The sequence below is a fragment of the Acanthochromis polyacanthus genome, chromosome 21, assembly GCF_021347895.1.
Source record: "Acanthochromis polyacanthus isolate Apoly-LR-REF ecotype Palm Island chromosome 21, KAUST_Apoly_ChrSc, whole genome shotgun sequence".
NCBI lineage: Eukaryota > Metazoa > Chordata > Actinopteri > Pomacentridae > Acanthochromis > Acanthochromis polyacanthus.
The window spans coordinates 6300966-6316376 of NC_067133.1; the positions used below are offsets into that span (position 1 = coordinate 6300966).

The 15411-nt window shown below is 38.8% G+C and overlaps 1 protein-coding gene across 4 annotated transcripts in view; it reads right to left on the reverse strand.

The window, feature by feature from the left end:
* Positions 1 to 15411, reverse strand: part of LOC110959866 (junction plakoglobin-like) — a 123126-nt gene that overhangs the window by 33568 nt on the left and 74147 nt on the right. For all 4 annotated transcript variants that reach the window (XM_051941390.1, XM_051941392.1, XM_051941391.1 and 1 more), the window contains 2 exons: positions 8999 to 9252; positions 8664 to 8902 (listed from right to left, as the gene is read on the reverse strand). In XM_051941390.1, coding sequence (XP_051797350.1) covers positions 8664 to 8902; positions 8999 to 9252 — 493 coding nt within the window. The remainder of the gene's footprint in view (positions 1 to 8663; positions 8903 to 8998; positions 9253 to 15411) is intronic.

The window sequence follows — 15411 nt, forward strand, 5'->3', positions numbered from 1 at the left end:
AGACAACATACTAAACTATGACGTTTTTTGTAAAATTTTCTTAAGACATACTAAACTATGATGGTTTTTATCCATTTTCAGACGACATACTAAACTATGACGTTTTTTGTCCATTTTCGGACGACATACTAAACTATGACGTTTTTTTGTCAATTTTCGGACTAAAAATGATGGTCTTTGTCCATTTTCAGACGACATACTAAACTATGACGTTTTTTGTCGATTTTCGAATGACATACTAAACTATGATGGTTTTTGACCATTTTCGGATGACATACTACACGATGACCTTTTTTTGCCCATTTTCAGACAACATACTAAACTATGACGTTTTTTGTAAAATTTTCTTAAGACATACTAAACTATGATGGTTTTTATCCATTTTCAGACGACATACTAAACTATGACGTTTTTTGTCCATTTTCGGACGACATACTAAACTATGACGTTTTTTGTCAATTTTCGGACTAAAAATGATGGTCTTTGTCCATTTTCAGACGACATACTAAACTATGACGTTTTTTGTCGATTTTCGAATGACGTACTAAACTATGATGGTTTTTGTTCATTTTCAGACCCAAAATGACGTTTTTTTGTCCATTTTCAGACGACATACTAAACTATGAAGTTTTTATCCGTTTTCGGACCCAAAATAACCTTTGTTGACCATTTTCGGATGACATATTAAACTATGACGTTTTTTGTCCATTTTCAGACGATATCCTAAACTATGACATTTTTGTCCATTTTCGGACGGCACACTGGACTATCAGTTTTTATCCATTTTCGGACCCAAAATGATGTTTTCTGTCCATTTTCGGACGACATGCTAAACGATGACTTTTTTGTTCATTTTTGGACGATATCCTAAGCTATGACATTTTTGTCCATTTTCGGACCAAAAATGATGGTTTTTGTCATTTTCTTAAGACATACTAAACTATGACGTTTTTGTCCATTTTAGCACGACATACTAAACTATGATGTTTTTTGACCATGTTCGGACGACATACTAAACTATGACGTTTTTTTGTCCATTTTCTGACCAAAAATGATGGTTTTTGTCATTTTCTTAAGACATACTAAACTATGACGTTTTTGTCCATTTTAGCACGACATACTAAACTATGATGTTTTTTGACCATGTTCGGACGACATACTAAACTATGACGTTTTTTTGTCCATTTTCTGACCAAAAATGATGGTTTTTGTCATTTTCTTACGACATACTAAACTATGATGTTTTTTGTCCATTGTCTTACGACATACTAAACTACGATGTTTTTTGACAATTTTCAGACGACATACTGAACTATGATGTTTTTTGTCCATTTTCGGACCAAAAATGATGTTTTTTGTCTATTTTCAGACGACATACTAAACTATAATGGTTTTTGTCCATTTTCGGATGAAATACTAAACTATGACCGTTTCTGACCATTTTCGGACGACATACTAAACTATGATGGTTTTTGACCATTTTCAGACGACATACTGAACTATAATGTTTTCTGTCCATTTTCGGACCAAAAATGATGGTTTTTGTCCATTTTCGGACGACATACTAAACTATGACGTTTTTTACATATTTTAGACGACACACGAAACTATGACATTTTTGACGACATATTAAACAATGAAATTTTGGACAAGTTTCTGAACTGCAAAATTCCCCACAAGGGCCGTCAGCGGAAATTAAACCAGTGTCTCCGGTACAGTCCTGTTTATAAGTCGCAATCTCAACCATTTGAGCAATACGGGTACCTCCTTTACGCTTGCTGGAACACATACAAAACTGTGACTTTATTCATATCTTGGACGACATCCAATACTGTGACGTTTTTGACATATTTTGGATGACATACTAAACTATGACGTCTTTGGCACAATATCGACCACATACTTTGACGTTTTTGTCACATTTTGGGTGACATACTAAATGCAAATTGTGACATTTTGGACAACATACTAATCTATGATGTTTTTGGCATATTTTAGACGACATACGAAACTATGACATTTTTGACGACATATTAAAAAATGAAATTTTGGACAAGTTTCTGAACTGCAAAATTCCCCACAAGGGCCGTCAGCAGGAATCGAACCACTGTCTCCGGTACAGTCCTGTTTACAAGTTGCAATCTCAACCATTTGAGCTATACGGGTACCTCCTTCACTCTTGCTGGAACACATACAAAACTATGACTTTATTCATATCTTGGACGACATCCAATACTGTGACGTTTTTGACATATTTTGGATGACATACTAAACTATGACGTCTTTGGCACAATATCGACCACATACTTTGACGTTTTTGTCACATTTTGGGTGACATACTAAATGCAAATTGTGACATTTTGGACAACATACTAATCTATGATGTTTTTGGCATATTTTAGACGACATACGAAACTATGACATTTTTGACGACATATTAAAAAATGAAATTTTGGACAAGTTTCTGAACTGCAAAATTCCCCACAAGGGCCGTCAGCAGGAATCGAACCACTGTCTCCGGTACAGTCCTGTTTACAAGTTGCAATCTCAACCATTTGAGCTATACGGGTACCTCCTTCACTCTTGCTGGAACACATACGAAACTATGACTTTATTCATATCTTGAACAACATCCAAAACTGTGACGTTTTTGACATATTTTGGATGACATACTTCACAATATCAACCACATACTTTGATGTTTTTGTTACATTTTGGACGACATACTAAATGCAAATTGTGACATTTTTGTGACATTTTGGACAACATACTAATCTATGATGTTTTTGTCATATTTTGGACGACGTACGATACTATGACTTTTTTGACAACATACTAAACAATGAAATTTTGGACAAGATTATAAACTGCAAAGTTTCCCAAAAGGCCATCAGCGGGAATCGAACCAATGTCTCTGGCACAGCCCGGTTTGCAAGTCACCATGTCAACCATTTGAGCTATACGGGCACCCCTCTAGTCTTGCTGGAACACATACAAAACCATGACTGTATTCATATCTTGAACAACATCCTCAATTGTGACATTTTTGACGACATACTAAACAATGATGCTCTTATGACATACTAAACTATGACTACAAAGTTTTCACAGAAGGCCATTGGCAGGAGTCAAACCAGTGTCTCTGACACAGTCCTATTTGTGAGTCACCATTTCAACCAGTTGAGCTATATGGGCACCACTTCCTGTTTTGCTGGAACATATACAAAACTATGACTTTATTCATAGCTTGGATGACATCCTCAACTGTGACATTTTTGACATATTTTGGACGACATACTCAACTATGACATTTTTAAAAATATTTTGGACAACATACTAAACCATGACGTTTTGTCCATTTTCGGACGACATACTAAACTATGACTTTTTTGTCCATTTTTGGACGACACACTAAACTATGACGTTTTTGTCCATTTTCTTACGACATACTAAACTATGAGGATTTTATCCATTTTCGGACCCAAAATTAAGTTTTTTTTTGTTCATTTTCGGACAACATACTAAACTATGATGTTTTTGACAATTTTCAGAAGTCATACTCACCTATGATGTTTTTTGTCCATTTTCTGACAACTTAACAGACTATGAAGTTTTAGACAAGTTTCTGAACTGCGAAATTCCCCTGACGGGCCATCAGCAGGATTCAAACCAAGGTCTCTGGCACAGTCTTGTTTACAAGTGCAATCTCAACCATTTGAGCTATACGGGTACCGCCTTTACACTTGCTGGAACACATACAAAACTATGACTTTATTCATATCTTGAACGACATACTAAACTATGACGTTTTTGACATATTTTGGATGACATACTAAACTATGACGTCTTTGACACAATATCGACCACATACTTTGACGTTTTTGTCACATTTTCTGTGACATACTAAATGCAAATTGTGACATTTTGGACAACATACTAATCTATGATGTTTTTGGCATATTTTAGACGATAAACAAAACTATGACATTTTTGACGACATATTAAACAATGAAATTTTGGACAAGTTTCTGAACTGCAAAATTCCCCACAAGGGCTGTCAGTGGGAATCAGACCACTGTCTCCAGTACAGTCCTGTTTACAAGTCGCAATCTCAACCATTTGAGCTATACGGGTACCTCCTCCAGTCTTGCTGGAACACATACAAAACTATGACTTTATTCATATCTTGGACAACATCCTAAACTGTGACATTTTTGACATATTTTGGATGACATACTAAATTATGAAGTCTTTGACACAATATCGACCACATACTTTGACATTTTTGTTACATTTTGGACGACATACTAAATGCAAATTGTGACATTTTTGTGACATTTTGGACAACATACTAATCTATGATGTTTTTGTCATATTTTGGATGACATACAAAACTATGACATTTTAGACGACATACTAAATGCAAATTGTGACATTTTTGTGACATTTTGGACAACATACTAATCTATGATGTTTTTGTCATATTTTGGATGACATACGAAACTATGACATTTTTGACGACATACTCAACTATGAAATTTTGGACAAGATTATAAACTGCGAAGTCTCCCATTTTTGACATATTTTGGATGACATACTAAACTGTGACACTTCGGACAACATACTAAACTATGACTACAAAGTTTTTGCAGAAGGCCATGGGCGGGAGTCGAACCGGTGTCTCTGACACAGTCCTATTTATAAGTCACCATTTCAACCAGTTGAGCTATATGGGCACCTCCTCTCCTCTTGCTGGAACACATACAAAACTATGACTTTGTTCATATCTTGGAGGCCATCCTAAACTGTGACGTTTTTGACATATTTTGGACAACATCCTAAATCATGACGTTTGCGAGATATTTCAGACAACATACTAAACTATGACATTTTTGACATATTTTGGATGACATACTAAACTGATGTTTTTGTGACATTTTGGACAACATACTAAACTGTTACGCTTTTATGATATTTTGGACGACATACTAAACCGACGTTTCTGACATATTTTGGATGACACACTAAAATATGATGCTTTGTGATATTTTGAATGACAAACTAAAATATGACGTTTTTATGACATTTTGGATAACATACAAAAGTATGACGTTTTTGACATATTTTGGTCGATATACTTAAATATGACGTTTTTGTCATATTTTGGACGACATACTAAACTATGACCTTTTTTTGGATATTTTGGACGAAATACTAAACCATGACATTTTTTGCATATGTTGGACGACATACTAAACTGTGACATTTCTGTGACATTTTGGACAACCTATTTTGTGACATTTTGGATGACATACTATAGTGTGACGTTTTTATGACATTTTGGACGACATACTAAACTATGAAGTTTTTGACATATTTTCAACGACATGCTAAACTATGACGTTTTTTGTATATTTTGAACGACATTCTAAAATATGACGTTTTTGTCATATTTTGGACAACATATTTTGACGTTTCTGTGACATTTTGGATGGCATATTATAGTGTGACGTTTTTATGACATTTTGGACGACATACTAAACTATGACTTTTTTGACATATTTTCGACGACATGCTAAACTATGACGTTTCAATGACATTTTGGAACAAATGCTAAAGTATAACGTTTTAATGACATTTTGGACGACATACTGAACTATGACGTTTTTTCCACATTTTGGACGACATCCTATAATTTTTTTATTCAATAAGTAAGTCAAAAGGAAGAACTGTAGTAAAGGGCAATGAGTTGGAAACGAACTTGTGTCTTTGATACAGTCCCTTTTTATGAATCACCCTCTCAACCTGTTGTGCTACCTGGGCACTTCTTTCAATTTTTTTGACAACACATTAAACTATGACTTGTTAATACAATTCGGACGACATATTACATGATGATGTTTTTGTGACATTTTGGACGACATACTAAACTATGACATTTGGATAACATACCAAACAACCAGAAAAGTACTCAGAGAGTGCAGTACGCCACCAAGGCTGCTCAGCTGACGTATCATTTCCGAATGTGCTGAGCTCAGGCATGTGTTATGCATGAGCATCTTATGTATGGATACCGAATTGTATGTAAATTACTCTTATAAAGGTCTTTCGACAGGGTGTCCCCTGCCTTCTTCGCCCGAGTCAGCTGGGATAGCCTCCAGCCCCTCCACGACCCTAATGAGGATTGAGCGGTGTATAGATAATGGATAAATGGATGGAAGGTCTTTTGATCAGTTCATTACTTTTGGCAAGCCTTTGTTTTTCTTGTGTTAAAATATCTGTTCTCTCCAAACATACACCAATCGTCACATAACTCTGCCGTTCCTTGACGAAGTAAAAAGCAAAAATATCTAAACCTATTATAGCGGTCAACTCATTTAAATTAAACTCCTGATTATACATGAATATAGCTCGTAGGAGGATGCTGCAGAAAAATGGAATTGGAGTTTTCTGAAATGAATGCCTATTTCCTGTCTAACCAGCTTACTGCTTTGTATCACACACATTCACACCCACGCATGCAGGCTCATACAGACGTACATGCATGCGTGTGCACACACACACAAAACAGTTTAGATGGCATTATGCAGAAGGTTGCAGTGGGTGACAGAAACCGAGAACAAACACCAACCTTCTCCCACAAAACAAGAGGGAGAGCAAAGGTGGGTGGGCTTGTATGAACAGACAAAAATGATGAGGGACAGAAAAAGAAAAAAGCTGCGTGTTGATAGCATTAATGCACCCCACACCAAACAGGCCGTGCTCTGTGAAGCTTTTAGTTTTCATTTTTTAATTCAATTTCCTTTCTTTTTTTTTTGTATGAATTAAGCTCCAGAATTAATTACGAATGTGAATTATCCTCCTCCGTTAAGCTCCAGTGTAAAGGATTAACTCTGTAGCCTTGCCTAAGGGTTGGAAAGGCCCCATAGTTGGTACTAAAACTGATTTATAGCCTGTTAGTCTCCTCTCTTGCAGTTTTCTTTTGACCAGTACTTCCCATCTGGCAGGCTGAAAGGCAGTCTCAAAAAATACAAAAGTTTTCCTTGCAGTCTAGCCTCAAGTAGTAAACCTTGTTTTTCTGTTTTTGGACTATCTTTCATTTTATTCAGTCAATCAAGCAATCAATCTTTATTTGTATAGCACTTCTCCTCCGATGAAATCGCACCACAAAGTGCTTCACAACATTAAAACATTGAAATAAAAACAAGAAAATCTTTCCCTCCCACCCTGGGTATGTACATATATATATCTACACACACACGCACGCACACACGCACATTTACACACACACTCTCACCACAACTTTATGAAGACATGGCATGGCACTGAGGGTCATGGAAAATGTCACTGCTGGGGTCGTCCAAACTGGGAGGAGCCGCAGGCCATAACCGCCGGGGATGCCGGCACGTGGCCCCCCAGTCCCAGACAGACAGGGGGACCCCCAAATCGAGGTGGGAAACCCCCATTCCAACTGAGGCTGAGGGACCCATGAATAGCACTCCCAGCAGCAGACCATATGCTGCAGCCAGTGAGGAGGACCCCCCTGATTAAAGACTGGAGTTAAAGAAAAAAAAAAATAGTAATAATAATAGTAATAATTTTAACATATAAAATATAGGGGCTGTACAATAAGATGAATAAAATGAACAGTTAAAGTAAAAAAAAATACATAATGCATGAGTAATGATAAGAACATAAGAACGAATGAAAAAGTTCATTAAAAGCCTGATTAAAAAGGTACGTTTTTAACCTTCCTTTAAAAACATCAACAGTCTCTGCAGTCCTGAGGTTCTCCGGCAGGCTGTTCCAGAGGCGGGGGCCATAGTGGCTAAACGCCGCCTCGCCGTGGGTTTTTGTTCTGGCTTGTGGTATGGACAAAAGGCCGCTGTCAGAGGACCTCAGGATCATTTCATTGATGCCAATCCAAGGAAAAAAAAGGATCCAGCCTCATAGTACAGAAAGTTAAAGTTTTATGGTTGGTGAAATATTGGAATCAAAAACAACATGGATTTTTGAACCAAATTTGCACCATTATATTACTGGTTTGCATTGTTTTGTATGTATGTGCCAATGAGACCACAAAATTTAAGAAATCAAGCTACATGATATCTCAGGTTATTGCATTTCAAATGTTGCTCCAGGGCTGCACAGTGAGTAAGTGGTTAGCACTTTCGCCTTGCAGCAAGAAGATCCCCGGTTCAAATCCCGGCCTGGGCCTGGGATCTTTCTGCATGGAGTTTGCATGTTCTCCCTGTGCATGCGTGGGTTTTCTCCGGGCATTCCAGCTTCCTCCCACAGTCCAAAAATATGCTGAGGTTAATTGGTTACTCTAAATTTAGGTGTGAATGTGAGTGTGATTGCTTGTCTGTATATGTAGCCCTGTGACAGACTGGTGACCTGTCCAGGGTGTCCCCTGCCTTCGCCCGAGTCAGCTGAGACAGGCTCCAGCACCCCCCGCGACCCGAGTGATGATAAAGCGGTGTATAGAGAATGGATGGATGGACATTGCTCCACAGATTGGGGCAAAGAAAACGATTCATGTAATTACATACATATGCATATCAAACAAAAAGTGACAAATATGAGATGATCATGCGGGATTTATTTTTTTAATTTGGTGAATTGCAGCGGAATGACCAGGCAGCTAATCAAAGTATTTCTACCTCAGCATGCGGACCAGTGCTGGTATCCCTCCAGACTTGAAAATGGCCAGCAGTCCCTCTCTCTGGTGTGACAAGCTATGAAGCACACTGGCTGTGCAACGGGCTGTCTCCATGTCAACTGCTGTTGTCATGGCACGCACCACAGCACCCACCATGGCCGGAGACTGCACCAGCACCCGGCGACTGGCCTCCTTCCGGGTCAGCTGGTTGACAATCAGTGCCGCCTTGTTCACTACAACCTAGTGAGTAGAGAAATGGTGTAAGAAAAAAAAAGGCAGATGTGTCTGAAAATTCAATGAGCAAATTCTTAGTGAATCAGTATGACAGTGGTGTACCGGATCCTCATCTGCCAGCAGCTTGGTGAGCTCTGGCACAGCTCTGGTCGCCAGCTCGGCGTCATCCTGGTAGTTTATTAGGTGGACAATAGCCGTCTTTAGCAGCTGGGACGGTTCAGCCAGTCGTTGCACGTTGCTCTGTTGTGAAGGATCAGACTGGACAGGCATGGCTGCCTCTCCCTCCACCAGGGTCTCTGGAAACATGGCAGCCCGGACACGCTGAGCCCGGGTTAGTGAATACTGGGCTTCCAAATCTGTCAAAGAGAGAGAAAATCAGAGAATGGGAGAGTCTGTGTGAGTCTTTGTGTCTGTGTGTAAAACCATGAGTAAATAAAACCCTCTGGACCACTGATAATAAAATGAAAAAAAGGGGTAAAATTGGGGTCATCGAGCAAAAAAAAAAACATGCAGCACCATGACTGGATGAATCGATTAAACTAGGGCTGAATGCGTAATTAAAGCTGTTTGGTTTAATTGCATATCCCACTATTCAACTTTCATCTAACATGACAATCACTGTTATCAGAATGCATTCTTGTGTCCATTTTATATTCAGTCATTTGCATTAGCTGACTAATGGTCAAATATTTAGTTAGAGTAGGTTAAAGGGTAATTAAAGGCAATTTGATTTGGCTAAATGTCTGGTCTAATCTGGACTGCACACATAAAAAGAGGCACTGTGTCTGCCTTAGGACCAGTAACATATACAGTTATAGTCATACTTTCGCCTGTAACTAAGTCAGAAGAAACGTTCAAGCTCCCAGGACGACATGGCAATTTTGGCATAGTGGCCAAACTGTGTTGACGAAGATGAGTTTTTCCCTAAACACAATCACTGGTAAGAGTGGCTGTAAACAACGAAATAAAATTTAAAAAGTACATTTTTCTTACTGTCTTAAATCTGCAAAGGGACTCTTTAGCTCATCAGTATGCAAATTAATATGCTAAGAACCAAATGTTAATAACAGGGTGCTGATGGGGTATAATGTTTAGCATGTTCACTCCTTGAATTCAGCATGTTAAGCAAACATTTGATAATTTGTAAAATGTATTTGGTGATTCTCTGAGTTTTGGCAATCCATTTAGAACATATTTCATACTCGACCAGAGTGGTTGACCAATCATTACAGTCATTGCTACACCGCTGGCTGTACTTGTTTTTAACATATTTGTATGAAACGTGCTTCTAAGACTGACTTGATGGCTTCAGAGTTCAGTCCCTTAAAATGCTTTTGAACCCAAATGTCACATGGACCTTTCAAAAGCAGAATTTTAGCCAATTAGGATAAGCATATATTTAAATGTACTTATTTTTCCCTATACTGTTGAAAGTGCAGATTGTATGTTTCTCTCCCAAAAAGAAGTAATACAAAAAACAAATAATAGTAGATATAATAGAATTTGTAAAAATAAATAAATAAATAAATTTGCCAGTTGCCATTATTATCAGAATGTTCCATCAACTCAGCTGTTGTCTGAAATACTGAGTACAACACAGACATAATTAACAATAACAACACTGCACAGACTGAAAGAGATCTAAGCTTCCGAAGAAGCTACATCTCTGCTGACCAGCCTTAATCATCTTGTTTATACACCAGCTCCATGCCTACTCCGGAACAATTTCACCAAGCATTACACATTTGGTTACCTAGAGCTCTACAAATGACAAAAAAAGGAGACAGAAATGGATGCAGTAATGATCTAAAATGCATGAATCCCCTGCAAACATTGCATTAGTCTGACATTTCGCCCAATAAATGTGCTTCATGTGTTTTTAACTCACATATGAAGCAACAAATCAGTTGTTTTCATTTGCAGTAGTGTGCATTGACACTTTAAATTCTAGCAGCTTGTGTTCTAAGTATGCAGTGTTTACATTTAATACTTTCAGAGCATGTATTTTTTGTTCCCAGTGGGCAACACCTCTTAAATCCACCACTGATGGTTTCATCGCCAGTAGGAAGAAAACATGACAATTTGATAATTAAGGTGCAATGACTCATAAAGGTGCTAAAATGATGGAGCAGAATGTTTAAAAAGGTGTGTTTCTGAAAAGCATGCTCAAACTACAAAGTCCACACTGCAACCATGGGACCTCTATCAATCACCGACAACTCTGGAGAAAAATAATACCAGAAGAGCCTGGTCTGAAGGGTAAATGATGATGAGAAAGTGTCTACAAAGTGAATAAAACAGTCCCCTCTGTCTGGACCAGGCGTACAATCTCATCTGTGTGTAAGGTCCAAAATCACCTCTCATATCTTATCTCATCCACAAGTATTTTGCAGGGAACAATGAAGGAAAAGAGGCACAGCAAGAACCAATCTTCACGAATAATCCTAGCAGGACTTAACAATATTCAGAGCAACCATTCTGTTTTAGGTCCCAACCTTTATGGGAATTGGTTCAGTTCCAAGAAGAGACAGAATATTGTGTCGCACATCTGGTGCTGTCAAGTTAATATACTGAGATGTTTCTTAGTACAAAGTCAAACCTGTTCTCCTGTTTTGGCTGTCGTGGATTAAACTGAGTCTCTTTGCTGGGACGCACATAGGCTTGACCTCAATTGGCATGGTGAATTTAACAACAGGATAATACAGGAAAAGATCAGAGAAGTGCCATGTAGGCTCACCTTATAGGGCATAAGAACAGATGTTCAGAGTTGATCTGGAAAGGCAACCAAAAATCACCTCTCACATCAAATCAAGACCAAACATTCTTATCTTAAATGAGCTGTCTAGTGAGGCCACTAGATACCTCATCTTATTGCTGCAAAGGGCAACAATACTGAGAGCAAACTGCCAGGAGCTAGTGGAGGACTGCCACATATACGGGTTACAGGCTTGGTCCATGCCCATGGAGGTGGGCTGTTGGGATTTTGAATGCCATTCACTCAGCAAGGCCAATAGAACCCAGGGCATCATGGGAGTAAGCAGGAAAAGAGAGTGTCAAATGGCTATGGCTGAAGACGGGTGAGTAGTGCGCTCAGCAGAATGCTGTTTGGACACAGGCCGAGACTTGGTCAGATCATCACTGATGAGAGTTACCCTCCAGGAAACAACTCTAATGATATGTCATCGATTAATCATCAAAAGGCGGATGTAAACTGGTAATGAGGACATGAAAGTTACACAGAATCCATTTCTTTATGGAATCAAACTCAGCTTGAAATGTCCAGCCTAACTGGCTGACAAAAACATTTCAAACACAAAGAGAAAGAGGTGATAATTAAGTCTAAGACACCATGTCTTGTTTAGGGATTATCTCCTGGATTGACACATCAATTATATTCTCATGTTGTCAAAGAGGAGAGTCTAAGATAAGGTAGCAATGACATGTAAAAGCTTATTTCATTGCGGTGCAACCACAATGTTAGATCCTGTCTACCATAGGCTAGCAGACATATACTAGTGATAGGCAGGGTGTAGGCATGAGTAGGAGGACAGGAAAGGAGAAGGATGCTGATGGAAAACGACCATACTGCTGATTTAGTATAAAGATTACTTTCCACATTTTTTCTTAGACAAAACTTGCAAGTTTTGAGGTGATGGGAAAGCTAGTGTTGCAATGTCTGTGAGTACATTAGAGGGCCACAGGGTGTAAATTTCATCATCTCCTCAAGTCTGTGAGAGTCTGCACAACCCCTCTGAGAATCTCAACATGCAGCTTAGAATCTGTGTACTGCACAATGGTGCTCTGCAGTATATAAATACATGGATAACCTATTAAACATGTATGACAAGCTGACTCACGGACGAGTGAAGAAGCATAATAAAAACATCTGCAAGTCTGTGCATGTGTGTGGGTGTCTGCAGCTGTTTGTGTGCCCATTCCCACAGGAGTACAATCAATGACAGGACGTTTACCGAGGAGAGCGGGTTTCATGTCTCATTTTCATTTTCATGTCTCATCCTCAATACTAGTCAGGAAAAGAAAAAAGTTTGGGCCAAAATAGTCCTTTTCATGACTGTAAGGACCTTCTAAGAGTTTGGAGATCTTACACACATTTATTCACCTGACCGTAAGAGATTGGCTACATAAGCGCTGGTCATTTTAACCCCTCTTAAGCTATCCACCAATGCTGCCATTTTTCTGGTGAGGTCAGACTATACTCACATGATATATGTTGTCTTCTTAATAGCCTATCGCTCTAGGTTTGAAACTGCATTTAGCAGTAATGTCTGAACCAGCTAACTACCTGGCTTCAAGACAGAAATCTTGGAAACCTACTGACAACAGAATTACTTGGGATTTAAGACTTTCACGCAATTTCACAATGTTAGCGCTGATGAAAAGAGATTCTGGCTGATGGCACCGTGGACAAAGACACAGCCGGGTACATTTATATTCATGATACTCTCGCAGTGACTTTGACATTTACCAGTGTTGACAGTTTCATTGCTGATTTGACAGATGGCTTCATTCAGTCCTTGGATGAGTCTTCTGGAAGCCCAGACATAATGATTATGTAATTTAGCATATACTGTGACCCACTGGGCATAGTATTTCTCTGCTGCATTTCCAATACTTCAAGATGGAGGGAAATGAAATCACATCTCAGTAAGGCGCCAACCATACAAGTGAGCAACTGTTGTAGCTCCTGACTTGATACCACTCTTGCCTTAAAAGTTAACTTAATACTCTGTTTTAAATATATTTAATGACATTTACAGTGGCTTCATTGTTGAGTTATTCAGTTTTTTAGAGCCTTTATCTTGATCTTGTTACAACACCTCAGAACTCTGTGATGCCACAACACGCTAGCAACCTTTCAATCCCAAAGTTGTCCTACCCTAAATCCTACCCTGCCTCAATTGTCTGTTTTCTTCTAAATGGTAATAATCTACAAAAAGTATTCAACGATGTACTCAAAAAGGACCTGAAACTAGCATTTGAGACCATAAAGCCATTGGAAATATGTTTACAGAGGTAACAGATCGCGTGAGAAGTAGTGCCATTTTTCTCCTGTACAGGTAGACTTTTACAACAAGCGTAGTCACCCCCTGCTGGCTGATGGAAAGAATACAGGTTTGAGGCGCATAAACACTGGGTGCTCTTAAAAGTTTCAGATCCAGAGGCTTGATACATTTTGGATATACAGTCTGTGACACCAATAGAAACCAGCTGTCAGTGGTGTGACCAGTCCTATTTTTCCCACCAGAATGATGAAATCAAGGTAAGCTATTACATACTGTCTGGTGAGTACATACTGCCTTAGCGAGTATTTAAAGGAAGAGCTTTTATCAAGTAGCTTGTGATGCATTTTCATCCCATTAAATTCTCACCAACAAACCCGATGGCTTCCATCCAACTTTATTTACTATAATTTATCCATAACCAGCTGGTAAAATGTCAGCAGAACTCTGAATTTCTGTCAGTTCTTGTTAATCTTAATATCCATCCTGATGATTTCACTGATGCTCAAGCTACTGATTTTCCAAACACCACTGCTTCCGTAACTTTAATCATGTGTAGCTGCAAAAGGAAATGTAAGAAAGCAGAGCACAGATGGAAAAACACTAGTCTCCGAGTACATTACCAAATAATACTAATAATCATCAGCATCACCATCAGGTGAAAGAGTTGTTTCATTACCACAGCATGATTAAGGATGCAATTTCTATTTTGCAGAATTAGTTTCTACACATCGACAAAATTGGGCTGTTCAGTGGCGTAGTGGTTAGCACTTTTGCCTTGCAGCAAGAAGATTCCTGGTTCGAATCCTGGGGTGGGCCCGGGATCTTTCTTCATGGAGTTTGCATGTTCTCCCTGAGCATGCGTGGGTTTTCTCCGGGTACTCCGGCTTCCTCCCACAGTCCAAAAACATGCTGAGGTTAATTGACTACTCTAAATTGCCCGTAGGTGTGGATGTGAGTGTGATTGTTCGTCTATGTATGTAGCCCTGCGACAGACTGGTGACCTGTCCAGGGTGTCCCCTGCCTTTGCCCGAGTCAGCTGGGATAGGCTCCAGCACCCCCCGCAACCCTAGTGAGGATAAAGCGGTGTATAGAGAATGGATGGATGGATGGACATTGACATAACCATAGATTATAATTTAAGACTGTCAACCAACTGGTAAATCCAGCCTCTCCTGATGGAGACTGTAAAATGTTGTTATCCTGTTTTACTGACAAAGTGGAGTCTATTACCCCCTATACCACTTACTCCAACGTCCTTCACCCGCAGCAAGATAGTTTGAGTCACTTTTATCCCATTACGTTGTCTGAACTTTTAGAAAATGTGTTAGAGAGTTTCTTAAAGCTCTTTTGATGTCATGCCAACATTTTTTTTCCAAAAAGTAATGGAATCTGTCAGGTCCTTTTTACTTTCTTTTTTGATGGTTGTGTCCCTGATTATTTTTATTTTGTCTCTATTTCTCTCTTAAAACTATAAACTGATTTCAGTGTTTC